Genomic DNA, 22,013 nt, shown 5'->3' with positions numbered 1-22,013 from the left:
TGTGCTTCCTACTCTTCTAATCAGTGCGTTACAGGAATAAATTCAGAAAACAAAACTGTGATCTTACAGATGTAAGTATTAATTAGAAGAGATGGTAAAATATGGTGCTCTCAAGATTTTATGTAAAATCCACTGAATTAATTGAACCTCCTTAAACTCCAATGGGCACTGGCCAAGTCCCCTAAATCTGTTATTAAAGATCATGTTTAATACAATAGTATGCAAATGCTGTGATTTGCAAGTATCATTATGCAAAATTCAAGTCCAATCATTGCCCTCCTGGAAGTCTGCAGCATAATTTTCTAGACATCAATAAGGGTATGTCTGGGATATTTGTTTTTAATTGCACTGTATACAAGTATTGATGGAAGAATACAATACAGAAATCACAAAATTAAAGAGGATTCTATGAAAACTACAAAGAAGAGTAGCACAGAATTAATAAGGTAAAAGCAATAAGTCAAAAAATAATAAATCAGACTTGGCATTTTTGGAAAACAGTACTGAGGAAAAAGACAATGAATTGGCACTGTTTAACAACCTAATTTCTAAGTGCACTTTATAATAGCTCTCCTCACAAGCTGCTGTTTTCCCAGATGATGACAACAAGCCTCATTAGTACATAACTGTTTTATAGTGACAGGTTTTATTGCATTGCCAGCTGTGAATCTGAAGGAAAAAAAAAAAGAGAGAGACAACTTCCAAAAAAAACTCCTATAAAGGTTCCTAAAAATCCTGTTTTCTCTTGTTATTGTCAAAAAATAGCAACGTAGCACTTCCATATGTTTGCGAATACTCACAATTCTACTTTTAAAAAAAATAGAAGTTAAAGAAAAGTGCTTATTTGTTTTAGCTCCAAAAATAATGTAAAGAAACATTTAGGAACAAGATATTTCAATAATCAGAGAGATATGTACAATGTTGTAGATCTGAGTCAAATCCTGCAAATACATGTTCAAGAAAGCAAACTTGAGAACCTGTTAATCCTGAGTAAGCACAATTAAAGACTGTCAGGATCAGGCTCTTAGCTGCACCCATTATAAGCTTTTCCACAATCTGTCCTAGGCTAAAAAGTATAGAACAGTATATACTCTGTATACTGATTTATACAAAAGGTCTTTTACAGCACTAACCCTGTTATTGCTAGGCTAAAAATGAACATTTGGAACAAATTATATGAATCATAAAGGATAAAATTGAGACGCAGCTTCTGAAGACTGAATTTCCACTTGAGCCATTTTAAATTGGGTACACTGTAGCCATTTGCGGAGCACAGATGAGCTATTGTTCATTTGTCCTGACCCTTGCAACATCCTTAGGCTGTGATGGTTGACATTGCTCTGGATGGCTTGGAGGCGGAGTTGGAGTCCAGCAGATAAGTGCTGTTGAAATAATGCAAAACCTTCAATATCTTTCCTTTCATATATTAATACCATGCTGTGAATGGTACTGAATGCTGGCCAGTGAATGCTCCCCCACTTGCCCCACTTGCACAATGTCATATTTGGTTCTTTCACATCCTGCATTGCAGTGCTGCCCTGAAAGGCAAACGTGTTTACAGAAACAACTCCATACTGAGACCAACATTTTAATTTTCATCACCAAAATTCTATTGACTTGCAAACCACACTGATCCACCTGGCACTCTCTTACAAACAGGGCCAGATGGCACAGTTTTACCCAAGCAGGCAAGCACAATAACTGCTATGGAACCCAAATCCATGTCATGAGTCAAGAGTCCCAAACCTGATTTGTCAGAAGACTCTCAGGCCTAAGACATCAAGAAAACCACAGCTCAGGGAGCAATGAGTCTCAGCAAGCAGGGAAGAAAGGCCCTGCCACAGAATCTGGTTAGAGGAAAGCATTTCAGAAGGGAAAGGGAGAGCAGTGCCGATTACGGGGCAAGTATCTTAGCTTGATGATGCTCTGCACATGCTCATACTTGGGACCTTCAGTGCTGAGCTGTCTGGTGTGTCTGGATAGGCTACAATGATCTGTTTTCAGCAGATTTGGATCTAGTGCTCGTATTTCTAGAATTTACAGAAATGTTTAACACTAAGAATAAAAGGATAAGGTATTAAAAGCAACTTACCTTTAGATTTGACTGTATCATTGGCAACCACATTGGTATGAGCTGCAAGAAGAGAGGTATACTTTGTTATCATACAAGTGACTGTAAACACGCTCCAGTTCTCCAGTTACTGTGAGACAGAGTACGTCTAACACACTTAGCTGTTCAAACGGACATAGCCTCAGCCACAAATCTGAAAAGGTGGTTATTTTTAAATGATGCTTATGTTTTGGGGCAGGTAACTCTCAGAGCTAAGAAAGCCAGCTTCCTTTGTGTGTAGCTTGATGAATCACCAGTAGCAATTATTGATATCCTGGTTTAAGGCAATGATAAGAGTACAGAATAAAATGCTGTGAAAGGAAACAACTTATTTTCTTTCTGAAAGTGCTTCTGTATGAGTAACAATGAAAGAAATATAGTAAACAGTCTGTGTAGTGAGATATACACCAAGAATGGAACAAAAACATGCAGTAGAAGTTCCTAACAATTGCCTAGACATTTAAATAGTAACCAGCATTTTATAAGTCAGTAATGACATCAATGTTTCATTGGAGAAGGTGACCCTCAGGCCTGGGAGCATAAGTGAAAACTCTAACCATTCAGCACAACAAGGTGAGGAGGTCTGTGAATCTGCCACTCGTGATTAGATTGACACATATTTGAGTCTCCTGCTCTTCAGAGAACTTTTATTTCTAAGTATAATATGACCAGCTTAGGGAAGACAGAGGCATTTATAGCAAAAGTATTCATGTTGCCCAATATTAATTTAACCACTGAGGTTATTGTTTTAAAATGTTCCTCCAAATGGCATTAAAATTTGCAATTTGCCAATTATGCTACTGAGAGCTGCAAGTTAAACCTAATCACTATTGACAGCATTAGATAAAGTGCTGTTACCCTTGTGCAAGGAATGATAATTGTTTCAGTGCTGTTTTGCTGGAGAATCATATGCAGCTCTGTCAGGACTGATTACTTAGTCTACTGCATGAAGAATCATGCTCAAACCTCAACATTTCCTGATAGATGAAAGACAAAACAGCTGGAATGCAGCCAGATGCAGCAGAAGTGAGGGCGCTATGGACTCTCATGCTAATGAAGTGCTTAATAAGATCCAATGACCTTAAGTCCTGATGTGTTTTTTGGTGAGGAAGGAACAGGTAAGCATACTGGGAAGCCATGCTCTGTGCCCCACTACTGTGAGTAAAACGTCACTGAAAATTTCATCCGGTATTAATCAAGTTCCTGTGGCACTAGCCAGTGGTGATTAGAGTGGTGTCAGAACTACACAGAACAAGGAGGGAAGCTAGGCAGAAAACGCAGGGTAGCCCTCAGCATCGAACAAATTCACTGCATGTCTTTTACAGTCAGCCAAGAGAATCCAGCACTTTCCACATCCATTTCCTCTTGTCCTAAAGCAGGTATCTAAAACAGACCAAGACGAATAATGTCTAAAAATACCTGTTTATCTCCACTGACTATAAAGGGCACTCACAGAAACTACAGATATCCATGCTGTAGAGGTCTAAGGTTACATACAGATCATTGTCTTCCACTACCGCTTCTATCTTTCAAGGTCTGGACCTATTTAGGGAAATGAAACATTCTGCTGAAGGCACAAGCAAGCAAACCCTCCACTCCTACAGCTGCCAGTTAGATAAATAAGACAAGACATTTTTATGGAAGCACTAGAGTTTTATCACATAATCCCCAGCCAGACTTCACTTCACAGAGGAAGAATACATAAAGCTACTTAGAAAAAAAACAGCTAGAAGAGCAGACTGCTGTCAGACTGACACTTTTTTTGAGTTTATATTTTCTACAGAACTACATTTATTCCAGTGCAAGTTTCAAGGAAGCCAGGCTGGAGAACAGCTTGGTCAATGTGCTTCTCTGGCTCCCCAACTCCGCCTGCCCAGTTATCCTTAAGTCTACCCAGCAGTTCCTGGAGCTTCCTAAAGCCCTTGGGTCTCTGGAAAAGACAGTGTGGTTTGTTGAGCTGCTCCCTTCTCTGCTGTAGGCTTCCAAATTCCCCAGACTGCTGATCACAGCACTCTGTCTGATCATCAGATGGCCTACGTCATCAATGGTTGTCCTGCAATGACTAGTCTCCTGGTTCCTTTGACACAAACAATTGTTTCAACCCTCCTAAAGAAGAATGCCTCCCCTTAGAGGAAAATATAATGAATTAAATGTACATGTGGGTACGTATGAATCTCTGTAAATGTAGAGAGATGATAGATAGATAGATAGATAGATAGATAGATAGATAGATAGATAGATAGATAGATAGATAGACATAGATAGATATTGATCTACCTTAGAAATTTAAAAAAAAAATGTTTAACTATTGGAATATTTTCCCAGGAAAGAAACTTTGCTTTCCTCACCAGACTGGTAAAGATAATTTAACATCAGATTGAAAAAAACGTCCTCTGAGAATACAGAGAATGGCTCAAATACTATAGGAAACAATCAAGACATGTCTCAATGCTACCAGTGTGAATACCAGGAGGAAGAACACAGCACCAACATAAGAAGGAGATGAAGGCATGAAGAAAGCTCTTCTTTCAGTGGAGACCTGAACTATTGATGTCTTCTCTTCCTCTCTTGTTTTAGGATGTATTTTCCCCTGATTTGTCATACAAAATATGGTCAGCTAAGACAGCTACCCCATAAACCACCTGGCATCACATGACACGCAACACCTTCTTATGTGGGTGTTGAACCTTACAATGTCTTCGTTACAAAATGAAGGGTTTGCAGTACCTGATTCCTTAGGTGGAATAGAAGGCACTACAGTTAAATATAGTTATAATTATATGACAAATGGCCAGGACTTACCAGAGCTACAGTGCTCAGTTCCAAGAGGCAGTCATTGAGAATTACAAATTTTGCTGAATATATTGTCGAAAGAGTGCTAAACCAAAAATATCTCTCACTACACTATGTCCTTTCCTTCAGGGAAAACTAAACTTTGTTTGAAAGGCCTATATACAAAAATAAAATAAAATAAAATAAAATAAAATAAAATAAAATAAAATAAAATAAAATAAAATAAAATAAAATAAAATAAAATACCCAAAACTTTAAAGCACAAGATAAAATTGTTTCATTATCAAAGGCAGGGCAATAAAAGATTGTCTAGAATAAAACAAGCTACCAAAAAACTGCCCAGTCAACTAATATTCAAAGAGTTGTCATCCTTGCAGACTTCTGAAGTAGGAGTAGCAAAGTTCAGATTTTCTTCACAGCCTCTGGAGAAAGGAAAAGTGTCTCAAAGTTGATCTTTTTTTAAATTGTAGTGATGCCACTCACTTACTGGTTCCTGTGTGAATAAACTTTACGCTTCTGCCTCTTTGAAGGACTTCAAACATACAGTAAATCTTTCCACAAATCATGACACTTACTTTTCAAATCCACAATAAATATTTTTACAATTAGTTAGTTCTGAAAAAAAAAATTAGTAACCTGGGACTACAAATCCTGTAATATATTGTTCCTGCAGGATTTCATTTCAGGGCTAAGTAAAAGGGATTTGCTCACCCAGATCCTTCTCTTCCATCTCCCATCCACAAAACATGAAAGAAAGCTTAACCCTAACTCTGAATTCCACAGGTTTATGAGCTTGATTTTGTAGTAGCAACTATATCCTTTTAACCTGATTTAGCATATCTTTGATATATACTCTCAAATATAACTCCCTGAAAGTATCAGTCTGAACTGTGACAGGAATTTGGCCCTAAAGGCCTCTTTTTTCCACAACTTTAAAGCTATTTTTCAATCTTGTCAAATTCTGGACATCTTGAACTGGCCAAAAGAGAAGCCCATGTATCTTCCAGGGACAGCCATGACCACTTTAACATCCCATAGTGACAGAGTTTCTCTAGTGAATCAAGTCAATTATTTGATATAATAAGTATATTATTTTCACAAGGAGTGTGAATATTTTAATGCCAGTTGACATCAAGACCTCCTTCTATTTTCAGTTCCTGCTTGACCATGCTTTACTCCCACACTGGAGTAAGACTTCAGAAATCTCATTTATGGCAACAAAAAGACTGAATAAATCAACATATTTCACTTAGATTCAAGTGAATTTAAGTACTTGGTTTGTTGGTATTTTACTTAAAAAATCCCTTCAGAATAATGGGAAAGCATGTTAAAAAAGCCTAATATAATCAATTTATGCTTGTGAGACTACCCCAATCCTTTGTGAATCTGTTCTAAACATACTGTGGTGACCCACCGGAGACTGGCCACTGATTTAAAAAAAAAAAAAGTAAAAATAAGAGTTTTACATGGATGGAACATGCAGATTTGATTCTTTAACCAAAGAATACCCTGTAAACACATCCTAGGGGGAAAAAAGGTTTCATTATCAAATAATATTTGACTAAGTCTAATACACAGGCATATAATAACAAGAAAACAACTGTGTCACAGAATTTTTGTTATCAAACTAAAAAAATGTAAGGATCAGAACACTGAGGTGATCTGCCAAGGACCTGCATCAATTAACATCTGAAAATTCACACATTGCCTAGAGGTTCTCAAAGTCAGTAACGCCAGTTGAGCCTAATAGAGGAACAAGGCCACTGCAACAACAGAAGGAAAAAGTAGATCAGAAGTTGTTTGGTTTTTTTTTAAACCTGAATTTGGATTTGGGATTATGGACTGAGATTTTACTTTTTGTTATGTTCCAATAAGCTTGATTTCTGCATTAGCATTCATCCTCTTCTTCCACTTTCTCTGAGTAAGAAGGGAAGCAGAGGACAGTATGTCTATAAACCACAATAGACAGACAGTATCATTAACTAATTATTCTTGGTGTGGCATGCTTACCTTTACGAAGATAGTAGAGTTGCATTCCTGTAAAGCTTCCATTAAACTAATCACATGCAGGCACACCATTTCAACCATCTTAAAAAATATAAATAAATAAATAAATAAATAAATATTTTTGAAAAAGCATAAAAACAAATCAGTGTCCAGCATAACAGTTTTTAAGACAAACCAATGGTCCCTAAAAAGAATCTTTCTGTATTTGCTTGGCAGTTAAACTGAATTACTAGCTATGTATTTATTAACCACTGACAGGTAAGATTAAATGAACACATAAAGGAATTTTTTTATAGTTTTCCCCTGAGGGACCAATCTGTTAAATATTTCAAATTGCTTGATGTATTTTAATTTGTATCACGTATCAAAACAAATTGCAGTCAGCTTTGTTCTTTTCAGACATCACAAATCCTTCCACATGCCTTTGATGTGTAATTCTCATCAACCAGTGTGTCAGAAACTGATATTTTTATTTACTGAATCCTTGAAAATTAACATATCCACCAAAACCATCCTTTCCCTCCTCCCCCATCAAAAGACAATTTAGTGCTCTGAACTGGCAGCTAGTCCATAATTTTTCCATTTTGTACCATGAATTATGACAGATGCAAATATCAGTGATTTTGCAGTAGAGAGCATTTTATGGTTTACATTGTTTAAATTCATAAGTACAAGACAAATACCCTGAGCTGGCAGGGAATATTTATAGTGCCAGTCTGAACTATGTGTAACTTCCCCTATATAATAATAAACTTAGGTTTTATGTAATTTTCATCTTCAAAGCACTTTACAAACACTAATTAACCTCACAACACCCCTGTGAGATAGGCAAGTATTATTATCTGCATTTCACAGAGCAAAAGCTGTGGCAGACAGTTTAATAATTTGCACTAAATGAGATACTTTCAGAATAAGGACTGGTACTTAGGACTTTCAGGTCTCATTCTTCTCCTAAGGCTTGAAGACAAACTGGCTATTTGGGAGTGTTATGAATATTTCCTGTTCAGCCAAATGGAGGTTCATAAACTAGTGTTCCCAACAACAGCACATCAACCACTAGATGTCAAAGGCTGAAATAACTTTTAAAGACAGCTTTAGGTGGTCCTTGCCTGTTTATATAGACAAGGCACAAGGGAATAGTAACTGGTTCAAAGACATCCAAACACTACTCATGCAATTACAACTGAAAGGGCAAAGGTCCATACCCACCTGGGGTGGAAGGTGTTTCAGCATGGGGAAAGGGGAATTACACTAAATAATTCCCATATAGACAGCAGGTCTCCATTTAAAAGCAAAACAAAACAACAAAACAAAATCCCACAAACTTTATATGCGGCCCCGAGGCCAGGGCCACGCATAAAGAATCTTTCTTGCCCAAAGCTGGCATCGGGTTCTCCAGATCCAGAGTTACAAGCTAAGTTAAAGCTACCATCTCAGTTTAAGTTAAAAGGTTTTGACAAGTCATGATAGACTTGTTATGACTTTCTGGGAAGTGGGAAACACAATGCATCCTGCCCATAAGAAACAAGCTCTCAACCTTAAGCCTGTAGGCAAAGAGAATCATTAGTCAATGGCAAGCAAAGGTAGCACCTACGAAAAGGCTGATGGAACTTCTCCGGGTTGTAATTGCACAAAATTGCTCCAACAGCAGTGGAACAGAGAGTTGAGATAAATAAATGCTTAAAGGTTAGCTCCAGAAAACGTCTGAATAATTTCTGGACAAAGTGAACATTTATTTTTTCAAATCTTATCCCTGGAGATACTTCCTTCAGGTCATTCACAACTCAAAACTGATTCCAGAAATATTTATATGCTTTATTTTTTATGAGTAGCTAATGGGTTACAAGTGGTCAAGTGTCATCATTTGTGCGTTTTTTCACCATCATGTGGTAAAAAAATATTCAAATAGATATTCATTTAATTGTCCTAAAACACTTAGTTGCTCCTGTAAGGTAGAGTCAGATAAAACAGTAGAACCACTGTGAAGATCAGGAAGATACATGGGACCCAATGCAGGGGGTCCTCAATCCAACAAGCAGCAATTCCAGCTTTTGATTCTGTTTCATGCAGGTCTGCTTCAGACCCACTGTGAGGTTTAACTACCACCAATTTCTCTAAAGCATCAAAGTTGCCTCATGCTGTTGTTCACAGTCTGAAGCATTCCACTGAAACACCAAAGCACAGGCAAACCCTCCAAGTTTAATCTGTACTAAATCTGTACACAGCACCCACACAAACTCACCACTTTGTTATGTGCCATCAGCTGTAAGATGCTAGGTGTTACTCTGCTCCAGAACTCCAGGGCTGTAAGGATTGCTGTAAAGCTAAATTCATTCTGATTCTGGACTGTTGGAGCCACTGCTGTTTGTTCACAATACACTGTCCAGAGCTGAGCAAATATGAATGCATGGAAGAGGGAACACATGTGCAGAACAGATGTCTGTAGAAACCGAAAAGACAAGAAAATGTTAATTTAAATGAGTGTATTGGTATACAGGGCAGAGGCTTCCATCACAGCATTCCTCCATCATGCATCCCACTATGCAGTCTTGTCCCTCATGGTTCCCCCCCCATTAGGAACTAGTAAGCCAAATATACTTGGTAACATCATCTCTATGTTTAAAAACTATGTTTATGTTTACTAACTAAAAATCACATTTGCAAACATGCACTCCCGTGCAATCTGAAGTGTATGGCATTAAGGTCAGTCCCTTTAAAGAGAAGTTTTACAAAACAGCTATTCAGGAGTAGTTGTGAGACATTTTTGATGGAAAACTGCATCACAAACTGTAGAGAGCACTTAACGACTCCATTTCAAAAATGCTGCTGGGCTAAGTCATTCACATTCTGGTTACCTAAAAGAAAGGCTATCATACAAAATGCATCATCTTACATCTGTTCTGTGCATCTGTCATCCACTTCTACCTTGCTGGGACAGGACTGCTCACAGTCAAGGAAAGTTGTGAAAAGCTAACAAAGAAAACATTTTGCATACTCATGCACGACACTTTGCTAATACATGCTATGCATCACTGTGTCTGAGCCTTCCAGAGTGCTGGACTTTATATGCTTCATTACTAGAAAGATGCTTCTGGTCACAGATGTTTGCTCAGTTTGCAAATGCAACAGTGATTCATGCTCTGTGGCAGTATGACTGCACCAAACATTGCAACGGTTGCTTGGTAACTGGAAAGGTATTTGAGAGAGCCAAAAAAAGGCCAAAAGAAATGAATGGGAATCATCAGTGTTTGGGCCAGGTGTGGGGAGGGGTGAAAAGAAAGGGAGTTTTTATGTACAAGATGAATGTGTGATCATTCTGCTTCTTTTGCTGATAAAAACCTGGTTGGTGTCATAGAGGGATGCTTTATCTGTGTTAAAATACTGTCACAACTGGCTTACAATTTGCAATAATTCTTCTTGTCCAGAGCACCTTGAGAAAAAAAGTTGTGCTTGAACCATCGTTTGTAATGAACTTTTGATCATAACATTATTAATAGATTATCCAATTCTACTATACAGCTAAATTAAACAATTTTCTGAGGGATTTGCTACAGAGAGGCTCACTGCTAAAACTTTAATTTGGAATTTTTTCCTTCCTTACTCCTGTGCTGAGATATTTTGAAAGGGTTGAATCTCAAGCTTATTTGCAGTGATTTCATCACCAGTTTTCTATGCATGAAGAGAGCTATACAATAAAAACTTTCTTTCCCTAAATCTCCAGTTTTAATACAGTTCTACTTCTCCTTTTTTCTTACCAAAAAATAAGTGTTTGCAATAATAATGCCAACACATAACAAATCTGCACTTAAAACACAGAATCCCTTACCTTTGATTGCTCTGGAAACCCAATCAGAATAACAATAAGGTGGTCAGCAATTTGTGAACCTGCATCCAGTGGAATAGGCATGCAAGACGATGGAGAATTTGGACAGACAACATTGTGTGTCAGAGATCCCAGAAGTAGCCAGGACAGCAAACGAATGTGAGAAACACATTCTATGAACTCTTTGGGCCTGTCAAGAAAGAGTGGATTTTACAATGATGCTGAGTTTTCTGGTTTTCCCAAAACACAGAGTCTCCTTATACACACTAGGCAGATGTGGTCTCAGTGTGCTGGAGGCACAGATCATTAGTATCATCTTATAGAAAGACTAAAACCATGCAGAACTTAGTGGGCTTGATACAGCATTAACAAGTCCAACAGAACACATCTGGTGAGTCTAAGAAACAATCTCTACAAAAGGCTAAAACATTCAGATTCACTGGTTTCATGCACAGTGAATTTTTTACACAGAAATCATCAGATAGGAAGGGCTGCCCAAGTGGAAATGCTCTTCTCAGGTCCTTGGGCAGCAACGTAGCTGACATGGTGAAAGCAGGAGATCCTTCGTTCCACAGAGAGCTCTGAAGCAGGCACCATGACTGACTTTAGCTGTGTTCCACTTTTCCAGCAGCAGAGTTAACTTTCTCTTTTCCTTAGCCTCTCCTTGGACATTTGGACTTCTGAGGGCAAGGACTATGCTTTATTGCGACACTTCAGTATTCATCCAGATCTGGTGTAATGTCTAATTGTTAAGCAAAATGCTTACATAATCTAAAAAGGAGTAATGCTTTTCTGGTGTCATCCTGTCTGTCCTCTTGCTGCTACCAAGTTCAGATTACATAATCATTTGAATTCATAGCCAAAGGAAAAAGAATTGTGTTTTGATCAATAAACCACTAGTTACAGGCCACTCTCTCACTACTGTTTTTAATTTCTAATTTGATGTCATTGACTGACAAGAAGCCACAGCAACAAAGAGGCATTACATTAATTTATTCATTTTTAAATAGACTTCCTATAGGGTCTGAAAGGAATTCACTACCTTCAACTCAGAACACATAGTCCTTTGTTTTTTTTATTTAAACATGTAAGAAACTAATGCACAAGGAGGTAACAACTCCATATTTCCAAAACTAGATATGCTCTACATGAAAGTACATGCAGATGTATCTAAAGGACTGGAAACAAAGCCCCTTAATCCCCAGAACCCTGGGGCAGGCAGCCTGGGACAAAGATGGGATAAGGATAAAGCTTTGTTGAAACACAGTCCAATGGCATTCTCTCAAAATATTAGTTGTTGTAAAATGACAGACGGTATCTCCCTTCTTTTTGACAACAAAATATTGGCAGATTGGGATTTCCCAAAGTGAAAATGGAGGAAAAACACATCTGGAAGAGCAGAATTTCTCTCATCTAACTTCAGTATTTTTATCATCATATCTATCAGTTTACACTTACAGTTCTTGCTTATTTGCACTCCATAATTCAAAAGGACATTTTCCATTGTTCTCTCTATAGTTCCTAATATATTTTCTATAATTCTAATAATCCCATCCTTTTCACTGACTGTATCTAGATCAAGAATCAAGTTAATTTCCAAGGTAACTCCAGTCAAGCTGATGAAGTTACCCTCACTGTCCCTTTGGAATGTAGTATGCAATATCTAATATTATTACATAAATATTACAGTTAAGGATCAGGGAGCTTGTGAGCAGCTGTTTCAATGTCTCAAGCCCACCATCCCCAACTGCAGGTCTTATCTATGGAATCTAGCAACAAAACCAGAATCTTGTGAAGATTCAAACTCATTTTAGTATTCCTACTTGTGGAAAAGCATTCTCACCCTTGTTGCATTGCAGAAGGAGGATGGTAAAGCCAAGGCAAATATCGGATCACAGCTTTGTTGTCTCTGTGGTTTCCCCGTGTGATTTCCATAGCAGCAACCTGAGCCAAACCAACTTTCAGATGTCCACCAAACGTATCTTCATGCAATGGTTGAGAACAAGTCTTCATATGGCTCTGCAAGGCAAAGATCTGATTTCCTACCCAAAAAGAGTATTTCATTTGAAATAAGTTCTTCCAAGCAACAGAGTACTTTATTTCATTTTCCTTCAATTCCTTCCTTGGGATCTCTGACTGTGTCTACAAACCTACAGAACAAAACTCAGAAATAGATTACTTTTTTAATTCTGTAGTCTCTATATTAGTACTGCTAAGATAATCTATTATCCTGCTTTGTCAGCTCTATGGAATGTTTCATTGGTGCTTTTTGAGATACTTTTATATTTCTAACTAATTACCTTCTGTTCCTAGACTAACAGGACATGGCAAATGCATTTGCTTGCTTAAAAGAGAGCCATATGCTTTGCACAAGAAAATCCAGGTCATCAGTTATTAAATTATTGTATCAGGATAAAAATCAGTGGACTGATATTTTATTGCAGGTAAGTACCTGACCCCAGTTAACTTACACACTCATAAATAATTTACTTAAACTGTCTTTCAAGAGAAAGAAAGAGGGAAAAAAATGAGAAACAACAAAACAAAGGAAGTACCAGAATGAATATCTAATACCTTTGCTACAAAGTAAAATGGATAGAGAGGTATGCAGGCAGGTACACTGTGCTTCTTAAAAAATGGTGGGATTTCCTAAACAAAACCTGGCTGAACTTTACCAACCAAAAAGTTATCCCAAAGGGAAAAAATACCATAAACTGAATAGAAACAATCAACTGGAATGTGATTCTCTTGAGAATTAACATTTCTATCCTTTTTATAATGCAGTAGTTGCTAACATGCAGGACTGAAAACAACCAAACTCTTTCAAAGATACTGTTCTCAGACACACAAAATAAGATACTGGAACTGAGTCAACAACTTTAATTATCTCTGTTCACTGAATTTCAACAGAGAGTAGAAATTTCAAAATTTGAAAACCAAAATTAAACTTTTGCTGTTGGGATTGCTATTTGTCATATAAATCACACAGTATTCTTTGTGTTAGTTTGGTAGTTCAGATGCTGTTGATAATGCATACTTGTAGTAAGGAATTGTACAACCGGATAATCTTAGGACTCACTTCCTGAGAATATCTCTCTTAATAAAACCCAAGCAACATAAGTAAATATATTAAATGAGCTTACAGGAATTTGAATCTACATGTGGTGAATTTGTTTAAAGTTCTGGGTATTTGTAAACTTAGAAATGCTTATAAATATTTTCCCAAATATAGTGGAACCAAAGAATAAGTTTATGTGCTCTAGTTAAACAAGAACTGACTTAATTTTCCAAACACAGACAAAGTTTTTGACTATTATGTTAATCTTGTTCTCAAACTACTGTATTACATGGCTAAATAAAAGCAAGATGCAATCTTAGACCATCTGGTTCTGATTTTGTTTTAAATGGCCAGACTACACATTTGGGAAGCTTTTTGCCTCATTTCAAAACATAGAAGTGAAGAACTGGTTAAAGTTTCAATTCATGTCCTACCTATATCTGTGTATAAAAAATTAAAAGCATAAATAGCCCTACCGAGCATAGGATGTTGTTGCCTTGTCAGACTTAGGCTTGCAAGAGCATTTCTAAAAATCAGACAACAGTTCAAATGAGACAGAAGGAAAATTACAGAGAACTTTCTGTGGAAACATTTTATACAGGAAAGAGGTTACCTGCAAGCATTTCACTATTCCTGGTTTCAGGTAAGTTCATGTTTTTGTGTGGAACTGGCAAACTCTCTCTCTCCTTCATCTGCCCACCTATCCTGAAAGCAATTCTGAACTGAACTCTACTCCTACTCTAGCACAAAATGCTGCTTCTCTTACTTTTTTTTTTTTTAAACTTGATGGGGTTCAAGGTGTATGGCCAACAGGGAAGAACTTAACAAGAGGGATATTTTGTCCAGTAAAATAAGGCTACTCCAAGTTTCAAGAGACATGAATTTCCATTAGTTGGGATTCTTCTTCCTTTGTGGTATTACTAACTTGCAATAACGTCCCCTCTGTGGTGTTGTCTTCTAGATGAGGTTTTTAACCGAGGTCTTTGATTTGTTTCTAAGCCCAAGAGCATAGTGCAACTGCTAATGTAAGGGTGTTGATGGTCTCTTTTCCTGATAAATCAGTATAGCACTTCCTCACCTCCAGCTCAGTGCTCACTCAGTACTCAGCTCCAGATGACACAATAAACTACCCAATGTGATAGTAAATAGAATAAATAAGTAGAATAAATACTGTCCTCTCCACAGCTTTATAACTATTATGATACATTAGCTGAAAGTCCTTTATTAACAATAGATGCTACTTTGTTAGCAATTGAAACATTTCTATTATTTCCTATTAAAAAGCAGCAATATAAACATAACCTAGTTCTTTTCTAAAACCTCTTTACAAATTTTCGTTTTGTAGGAAATTTAATAAATATTGGCTTTCTCCATGGAACAGAAATTCCAGGATTTTAACAGGTAGTTATTACTAGGAGTGTATTCATGAAATTAATTTTATTTAGAAAACATATTACATTGAAAGAAGTATTTTCTTATTACTCCCCTTAAAATTTGGTATCAAACTAATGCACAGAAGTCAAAAAAAGAGTTCGGACTAGAGAGGCAAGAATTGGATTTTTTTTTTTTTTCCATTTTAATAACCTCTGAATGTCCAGTTAAATTAAGTGTCTGTCTGCGAATATAAGAGGCAGGGGATTGCTCCAGAAGACTGTAATCAGTTACATAGGCAAGGAGTTTTATGTTTCTATGGGTTATATTGAACATGACTACTTCTCACAGTGACTTTGCTATGACATTATTTTATCACCAATACTTCAGAAAAACTTATCATTAGCTTATCAACATTTCAGAAAAATCAAGACTGCATTTTTGTTGTGTTCACTATATTTGAATCAGCCCACGTTCAACAGTGCTTTTTACTGATCCCCCAGAAGTGTCTAATCCATAATAGTACTAACATAATTTTTTAAAGCAAGAAAAAAAAAAAAACACTTGTTAAGTCCTCAAAGACTTACAACCATTTCTAATAGGCAGGTTCTTTACAGAAAACATATTTTTGTTAAAAAAGCACATATACTTTAGATCAACGTATGCCAAGAACTAACCTTTAATTTGGTTAAGGTATGCATATCTGCAATGAAATCCAGCACTTCCCCAACATATTGTCTCATGCATTCCATTGCTGCTGTTCCACACTAGAACAGAAAAGAAAAAAGTTTAAATACCAGGGTTTGAATATGTTTGTGGGTTTGTCTTTGTTTCTTGTCCACTGATTTTTTTGTCTCAAAATCTTCATTTTACTTGATAGTTAAGATTATTTTAATTAGGAATAGGTATTCTTTGATGTTTTTCTTCTCACTGTAATATGACCTCTTATCTGATGGTAGTATAAAAAGATAGCCCAGTCCCTGTAGCTTCTTCATGCTTCATAAAATCCTTTTATCTGTGACAGCAATATAAGATTAACTGATTAAACTTTCAAGAATATCCTGAAATTTACAGTGATCCAGAATCAAAGCCTTAAAGAGTCCATTAGAATTTAACAACTCAGTTCTACATGCAGCTGAGCATTTCGGCAAGTGGAACCAGTCAGCTACAATCCCAGAAAACAAAATTCAGTCACAGGCAGTGTTGAAGTACTCTATGTGTAAACATCACTAAAATGAACACCATTGACATTTAAGTGTTAACATTTTTATTATTTTAACTAACAAATGTTTCTGGGACATTCCTGAAGCAAAATCACTCAAAATACAGCACTCTAATGGCACTTAAGCTAGTTGCAATTTTCCAAAGGGGAGGAAAGGATTAAAAGGGATGAATTAAATCCTTCATGAACTGCTCCAGTTTGACCATAACGATGTAAGCAACTTGTGCCAGAGTAAGAACCTCAAAGGGAAAACAAAAGGACACTGTGTGTTGTATTTCCACGGTACAAATTTTCATAATCCTTTTCTTAGAGCACAGTGAGAAATGAGAATCCAGCTTTCGACTAGTACAAGATGTGCCCAAGGTGTGCAAAATAATCAATGGAGCAGAGCTGTCAGATTAAATAAAGGCTTCAAACAGACTGGAGAACCCTCGAGAGAAGCTTTCAGAAGGTGATATGACTGACCCACTAGGTGTCATATAAACTTTTCTTTACATGTTAATAATCTGAAGCTAAGATAATGCTACCTGAATTAAAGGAGACCTCATTCTCAGAGGCCAAGTAAAAGCAATGCTCAACTTCAGAAGTTAAATGATTAAATTAGGTATCTCTTTGAAGCCACTAAAAGATACTGTATCCAAAGTCACAGCCTCAGGGCAAAACGTTACAGTAAAGTTCAAAGGGGAAAACTACTCTTCTTTGACCTCTATTTAATTACCTACACTTTGAAACACAGAAGCTAATTAGCCTATCTGAGTATATGATGAACCAGATTATTATTAAGCCATAACTGAGTTTTAGTGGCTGAAATTTGAAAAACTGCTAGCATTCTATTTTTACAGAACTGACCTGGGCATTTCTCATTTTTGTATGTTAATAGCAATCTACATGGTGTTGAACTATGCCACCTTCTGGCTTTTCAAATGCCATGCCTGTCAGTTCTCTTCACAGAAAAGCAAGAAAACAAGGTCACTGTCAGCACTGTCAGCATATCTTCCATCCAGTTCTAAAATATTCAATAGTACAATTATAAAACATATTACACTCAGGCCTCTGAAAATAACACTCAGTTGCCAAAGACTGCTCCCTAGTCATCTATTCTTTTTTCATTCAAGCAGCAGGCAACCTGATTCTCCATGATTTCTTCTGAAATGATCACCTTCCTATCATGCCTTGCTAGTCTATTTAAAGCAAGTATAAATTAAAATATTCTTTTGGGACAAAAGGAATTATTCAAGATTTGCATTAAAAAAAAATCACACACTTCAGAAAATATATGGGTAAGATCCTATTGCGTGATCTCTAAAGCTGACAGAGATACATACAGGGAAATGGGTTTTCCTCAGCTTGTGAAGCAGACTGGGCTAACCCTCATTCATGTGTTTGGAGACACGACGTGGAACAAGTCAAGACCTCCTCTTGTGCAACTTTCTCACACATTCACCAGGTGCATATTCAGCACCTAGGCAATCATGAGCACTGGTAATGCAGCTGCAGTCATCAGCAGGACATAGATGGATGCCTTATACATTAAGCCCTTTCTTTAACCAAATAATCTTTTGTGAGAACAGAGGCAACAGCTTGCAGCTTTCCACCCTGCTAGCATTTTTTGAGACGTTCAGCAGGTTGGTTCCCCAACCACTGTCATACTTCGTAGGTTCTAGCTATAGCCAGTTGCATGACTAAAGATTATCAGTGATAGTAAGGGAAAAAACATCAAATGCAAAACTTTTCCAACATTAATAAAAAGAACCTCAACCTCTGCCTGCAATACACCTTGCCAAACAGAAGAGAAATGAAAAGGGAAAGAACATTAAAATGAAGCAAAATGAGATAAATAAGACAGATTTTTTTTAAAAACAAACCAAAACAAATCTAAGTGATGGTGTTCAATTTATTACTTACTCCAGGCATAGAGGCAATCATCTGTTTATGCAAGATTGTTGACTCAGCTAGTTTTGTTCCAGCATCTGCACAAACAAACTAAGAAGAAATGAATGACAAGTTATTTTTTAATTATTTTTTAAGAAACCCCGAAGACACAAGTAAGTTATTCATGACTTTATTAAAATAAGTTCAGAGCTCTTCTTGCTTTTATTCATGGCCATTTGCCTTTAGACCACTCTTTCTTTATAAACAACATAGTTATCTCACCATTAAAAATGAGATAATTTAATGTGCCTAACACATATATGCCATGCAAGAGCAATTTGAAGAATGTTATATAATAAATCAGACATTCCTTATAAGCAAAAAGATGTCTCTTTGCTATTCCTTGCACATATCAAATGCTCTTCTTTCATTACAGAGTAAATCATGGTGGAGGATAATAAGGCAGCATGCCATGTTTTTCATTGTGGTATTACACCACTTTCACTGAAGCTCTACAATAATGAAGTCTATGAACAACCTTGTAGATCACAGCATCATAGAATGCTAGAGGTTGGAAGGGACCTCCAGACATCAGCAATTCAAGTCCCCCTGCAAACCAGGACCACTCAGGGCAGGTCACACAGAAATGTGCCCAGGTGAGTTTTTGAAGGTCTCCAGAGGAGACTCTACAATCTCTCTGGGCAGCCTGTTCCAGTGCTCTTATCACCTTCACAGTAAAAAGGTTTTTTCTTATGTTGAGACTGAATTTCCTGTGATTGTGTTTATGTCCACTGCCCCTCATCCTATCCCTGGGTATCACTGAAAATAGACTAGTTCCATCCTCCTAACAGCCACCCTTCAGCTATTTGTACTCATTGATAATGTCCCCTCTCAGCTTTCTCTTCTCCAGACTAAACAACACCAGGTCCTTCCTCATAAGAAAGATGCTCCAGTCTGTTAATCATCCTTGTAGCCCTCCATTGAACTCTCTCCAGTCCCTCTTGAACCGGGTAGCCCAGAACTGTACACAGTATTCGAGATGTGGTCTAACTAGGGCTGAGTAGAGGGGGAGGAATATATATATATATTTAGCATCCTACAGCAAGTTCAGTGCACTGCTACAACACTCACCACATAAGTCAACAAAAAACCTTGCCAAAGACATTTATAATTTATTTCATTTGTTTTCTTTTAGGAATGATAAGAAGCAGCAGCAAAATCAGTCTCTACTGGCTTCCTATAAGCTTTCTATACCTTTTGCACAGAGGAGTTTGTGTTAAATAACAAATATTAATTTATATGTGAAAAACAGCTGACAGACTCCATTCTTTTTCTAGTGAATAATTAGGTCCTTTTTAGCTTATCTTTCTCATTAGACTGCCAGTTCCAAGGATCCTTCCTAAAACTGCAGTGCCGTCAAGAAGACAGGGAAACCAAACTCAAAATGAAGAATTTCTTACAGTTCCAGTCCAATTCACTGTCATTTATGTTGTCTCCCTCTATGAATACTGTAATACATTAAGATGTCATTGCCAGGAGATTTAATGCCAGCCATACGTAAAGAAAGAAGCAAAGAAAAATATTCCCATACTGCAAAAAGATGAGAAATGGACAAACAGTCACCAAGTCACTTACCAGCATTGTCTGCTGAGATATAGCTCTAGAATAATGTCTAAATGGGAATGTGTGCTCACTGGACTGAATTACCTATATGCCATATCTATCTATATTATATTTTTAAAACTTTGAATATCAATGGAGGTAAATAATGGAGGTAAATAATCTTATAAACATATTACATGTAACTTTAAATCCTTCTATTTAGTAACCAGTAGGTCAGATCATCATAGAAACATTAAGTAGACCCACCCAGATATACACTGATTTACATTACCTGAAGGTCTTACCCAAAAATAGGAGTCCCCAAAACAGAACTGATCAGGTATACTGAACCTTAGAGCCTGGCTGAATAAGTAAATCCTAATGAGACATTAATGTAATTTGAAGTCCATGGAAATGGTGATGCCTGCTGGTGAAATGTGCAAGAGAGAAATACCAGGAAACAAAATGATAGGTGAAGAAGCAGTTCCTATGGAAACCTATGGAAGCAGCAGGTACATGACAGCTTTCGTTTCCTAGGACAAATAAAGGAGATAGACAGACTTGTGTCCTTTATCCTCCAGAAAACCCATGCAACAATTCTGACCTGGGATAATTCTCTTAGCGCTGGTGTCAACAGTGACACTGATGGCACCATGTAATCTGTATGAATGTGGATGTCAAATGTATATATTCCTAGGAATTTCTTTATTAGTCGGCCCAAAACTGATCTGTCATTAACGTGGTCCTAGCTCCTTTGTTATCTTGAACATTTTGACTGAATCTCTGTATCCTGTGTGCAATGTCTGTATAGAATCTTGTACACGGGATAATATGTCCATGGGGACATGACTTGGAAATAAAAAACACTTCCATTTGGTGTTAACCCTGCTATAGATTTATGAATTTATAGAAGCTGTTGAATGATTCAAACCACATACTACTGAGGACTGCCAATTTGTACAGTCAATGGCAGAAGTAGTCATCAAGCCTCCAGTAGGCATCTATCACAGATGGTCTGAATACAACCCCTATTCTTTACCACTGAGCGCATAAAAACAGAAGTTGGCTGCTTTGGATAGCAGGAAATATGAATCACTTCATCAGCCACTGAAAGCAAGACATCATAAAAGACATTTATATCCACATTCAGTCCTCTTGTGTAAGGTATGAATACCAATACATCCCAACGTGAATACAGCACAGAGGAATAGTGCTAGGAGAAAAACTCAGGCAATTATCATTCTATCTTCATGAGATAATGTAAGAGAGAGCTTTGCTTACTGTGTCTATCAAGCAATTGACTCAATGTGAAGCACAAATGTTTACCAGTTAAATCCCACTGCCAAAGCTGACACAGCATGTTTGTGTTCTCAAATGAGAAATTCAGAGCTGACTAGACTGTGGGATTGCCACCTTTTGGGGTAGTCACAGGACTGAGCTATACAGTGGAGCAATGCAGAAAACCCGCTTTATTCCGTAACACAGGAACAGTCAGTTCAAGTCACAAACACTGACACACACGGTACCAAGCTGCATCACTGAAGCTTGGCTGTAAGACGGAAAGAGGTTGGTGGTTGTTATTTGATGGTATTGCCTGGAAGGACAAAAGAAGTCTAGGCTTATAAAGGAAAATAATAAAGAAGGCAATTTTGTCCTTTTTAAATTAGGTTTTTAAAAATAAACCTTTTATCATTTGAAAGAGAAAATCCCAAGTGTTATTCTTCCCCGTTCCATCTCCTTTTCCTAACACTGATGGCATAATAATTGTTTTCAGGGTAATCCTAACTGCTATATAATTTTACTTGTCAGTCTTATTTCTCTGTCAACTAGCAACTACTTATTTACAATGAGTAATGTACCAATACTCAAAGGAAAATGAACCCATAGTAGCTTCAAGCCCATAATGGGAGGGGAAAGAGTGATCTATGAATGATCTTCATAATTAACATCTTGCTTGAACCTTAAGGAGTGCTGTTAGGGTTGTCCCTCATCATTGAGAGTTACTGAATGCACATAATGGTTAGCTCATTACAATCAATGAAAGTCCATTACCTGAGCTTAAAATTGATGGATTTCAATAAATTGTTTACACGGGTCAGGCCTGTGGTGCCAAAGAGTGCCACATGTGGCATTTTGGAGGCAGAAAGATTTTTCA

The 22,013-nt window shown here is 37.1% G+C and overlaps 1 protein-coding gene across 3 annotated transcripts in view; it reads right to left on the bottom strand.

The window, feature by feature from the left end:
- Positions 1 to 1,181: 1,181 nt before the first annotated feature.
- The window catches only part of UNC79 (unc-79 homolog, NALCN channel complex subunit), a 104,110-nt gene continuing 83,278 nt past the window's right edge, over positions 1,182 to 22,013 (bottom strand). For all 3 annotated transcript variants that reach the window (XM_054400252.1, XM_054400253.1, XM_054400254.1), the window contains 8 exons: positions 18,290 to 18,367; positions 15,840 to 15,929; positions 12,577 to 12,752; positions 10,737 to 10,923; positions 9,153 to 9,350; positions 6,914 to 6,991; positions 2,093 to 2,134; positions 1,182 to 1,382 (listed from right to left, as the gene is read on the bottom strand). In XM_054400252.1, the coding sequence (XP_054256227.1) occupies positions 1,182 to 1,382; positions 2,093 to 2,134; positions 6,914 to 6,991; positions 9,153 to 9,350; positions 10,737 to 10,923; positions 12,577 to 12,752; positions 15,840 to 15,929; positions 18,290 to 18,367 (1,050 nt within the window). The remainder of the gene's footprint in view (positions 1,383 to 2,092; positions 2,135 to 6,913; positions 6,992 to 9,152; positions 9,351 to 10,736; positions 10,924 to 12,576; positions 12,753 to 15,839; positions 15,930 to 18,289; positions 18,368 to 22,013) is intronic.

The sequence above is a fragment of the Indicator indicator genome, chromosome 4 (assembly GCF_027791375.1).
Source record: "Indicator indicator isolate 239-I01 chromosome 4, UM_Iind_1.1, whole genome shotgun sequence".
Lineage (NCBI taxonomy): Eukaryota > Metazoa > Chordata > Aves > Piciformes > Indicatoridae > Indicator > Indicator indicator.
This window is presented reverse-complemented; position numbering and strand designations above follow the sequence as displayed.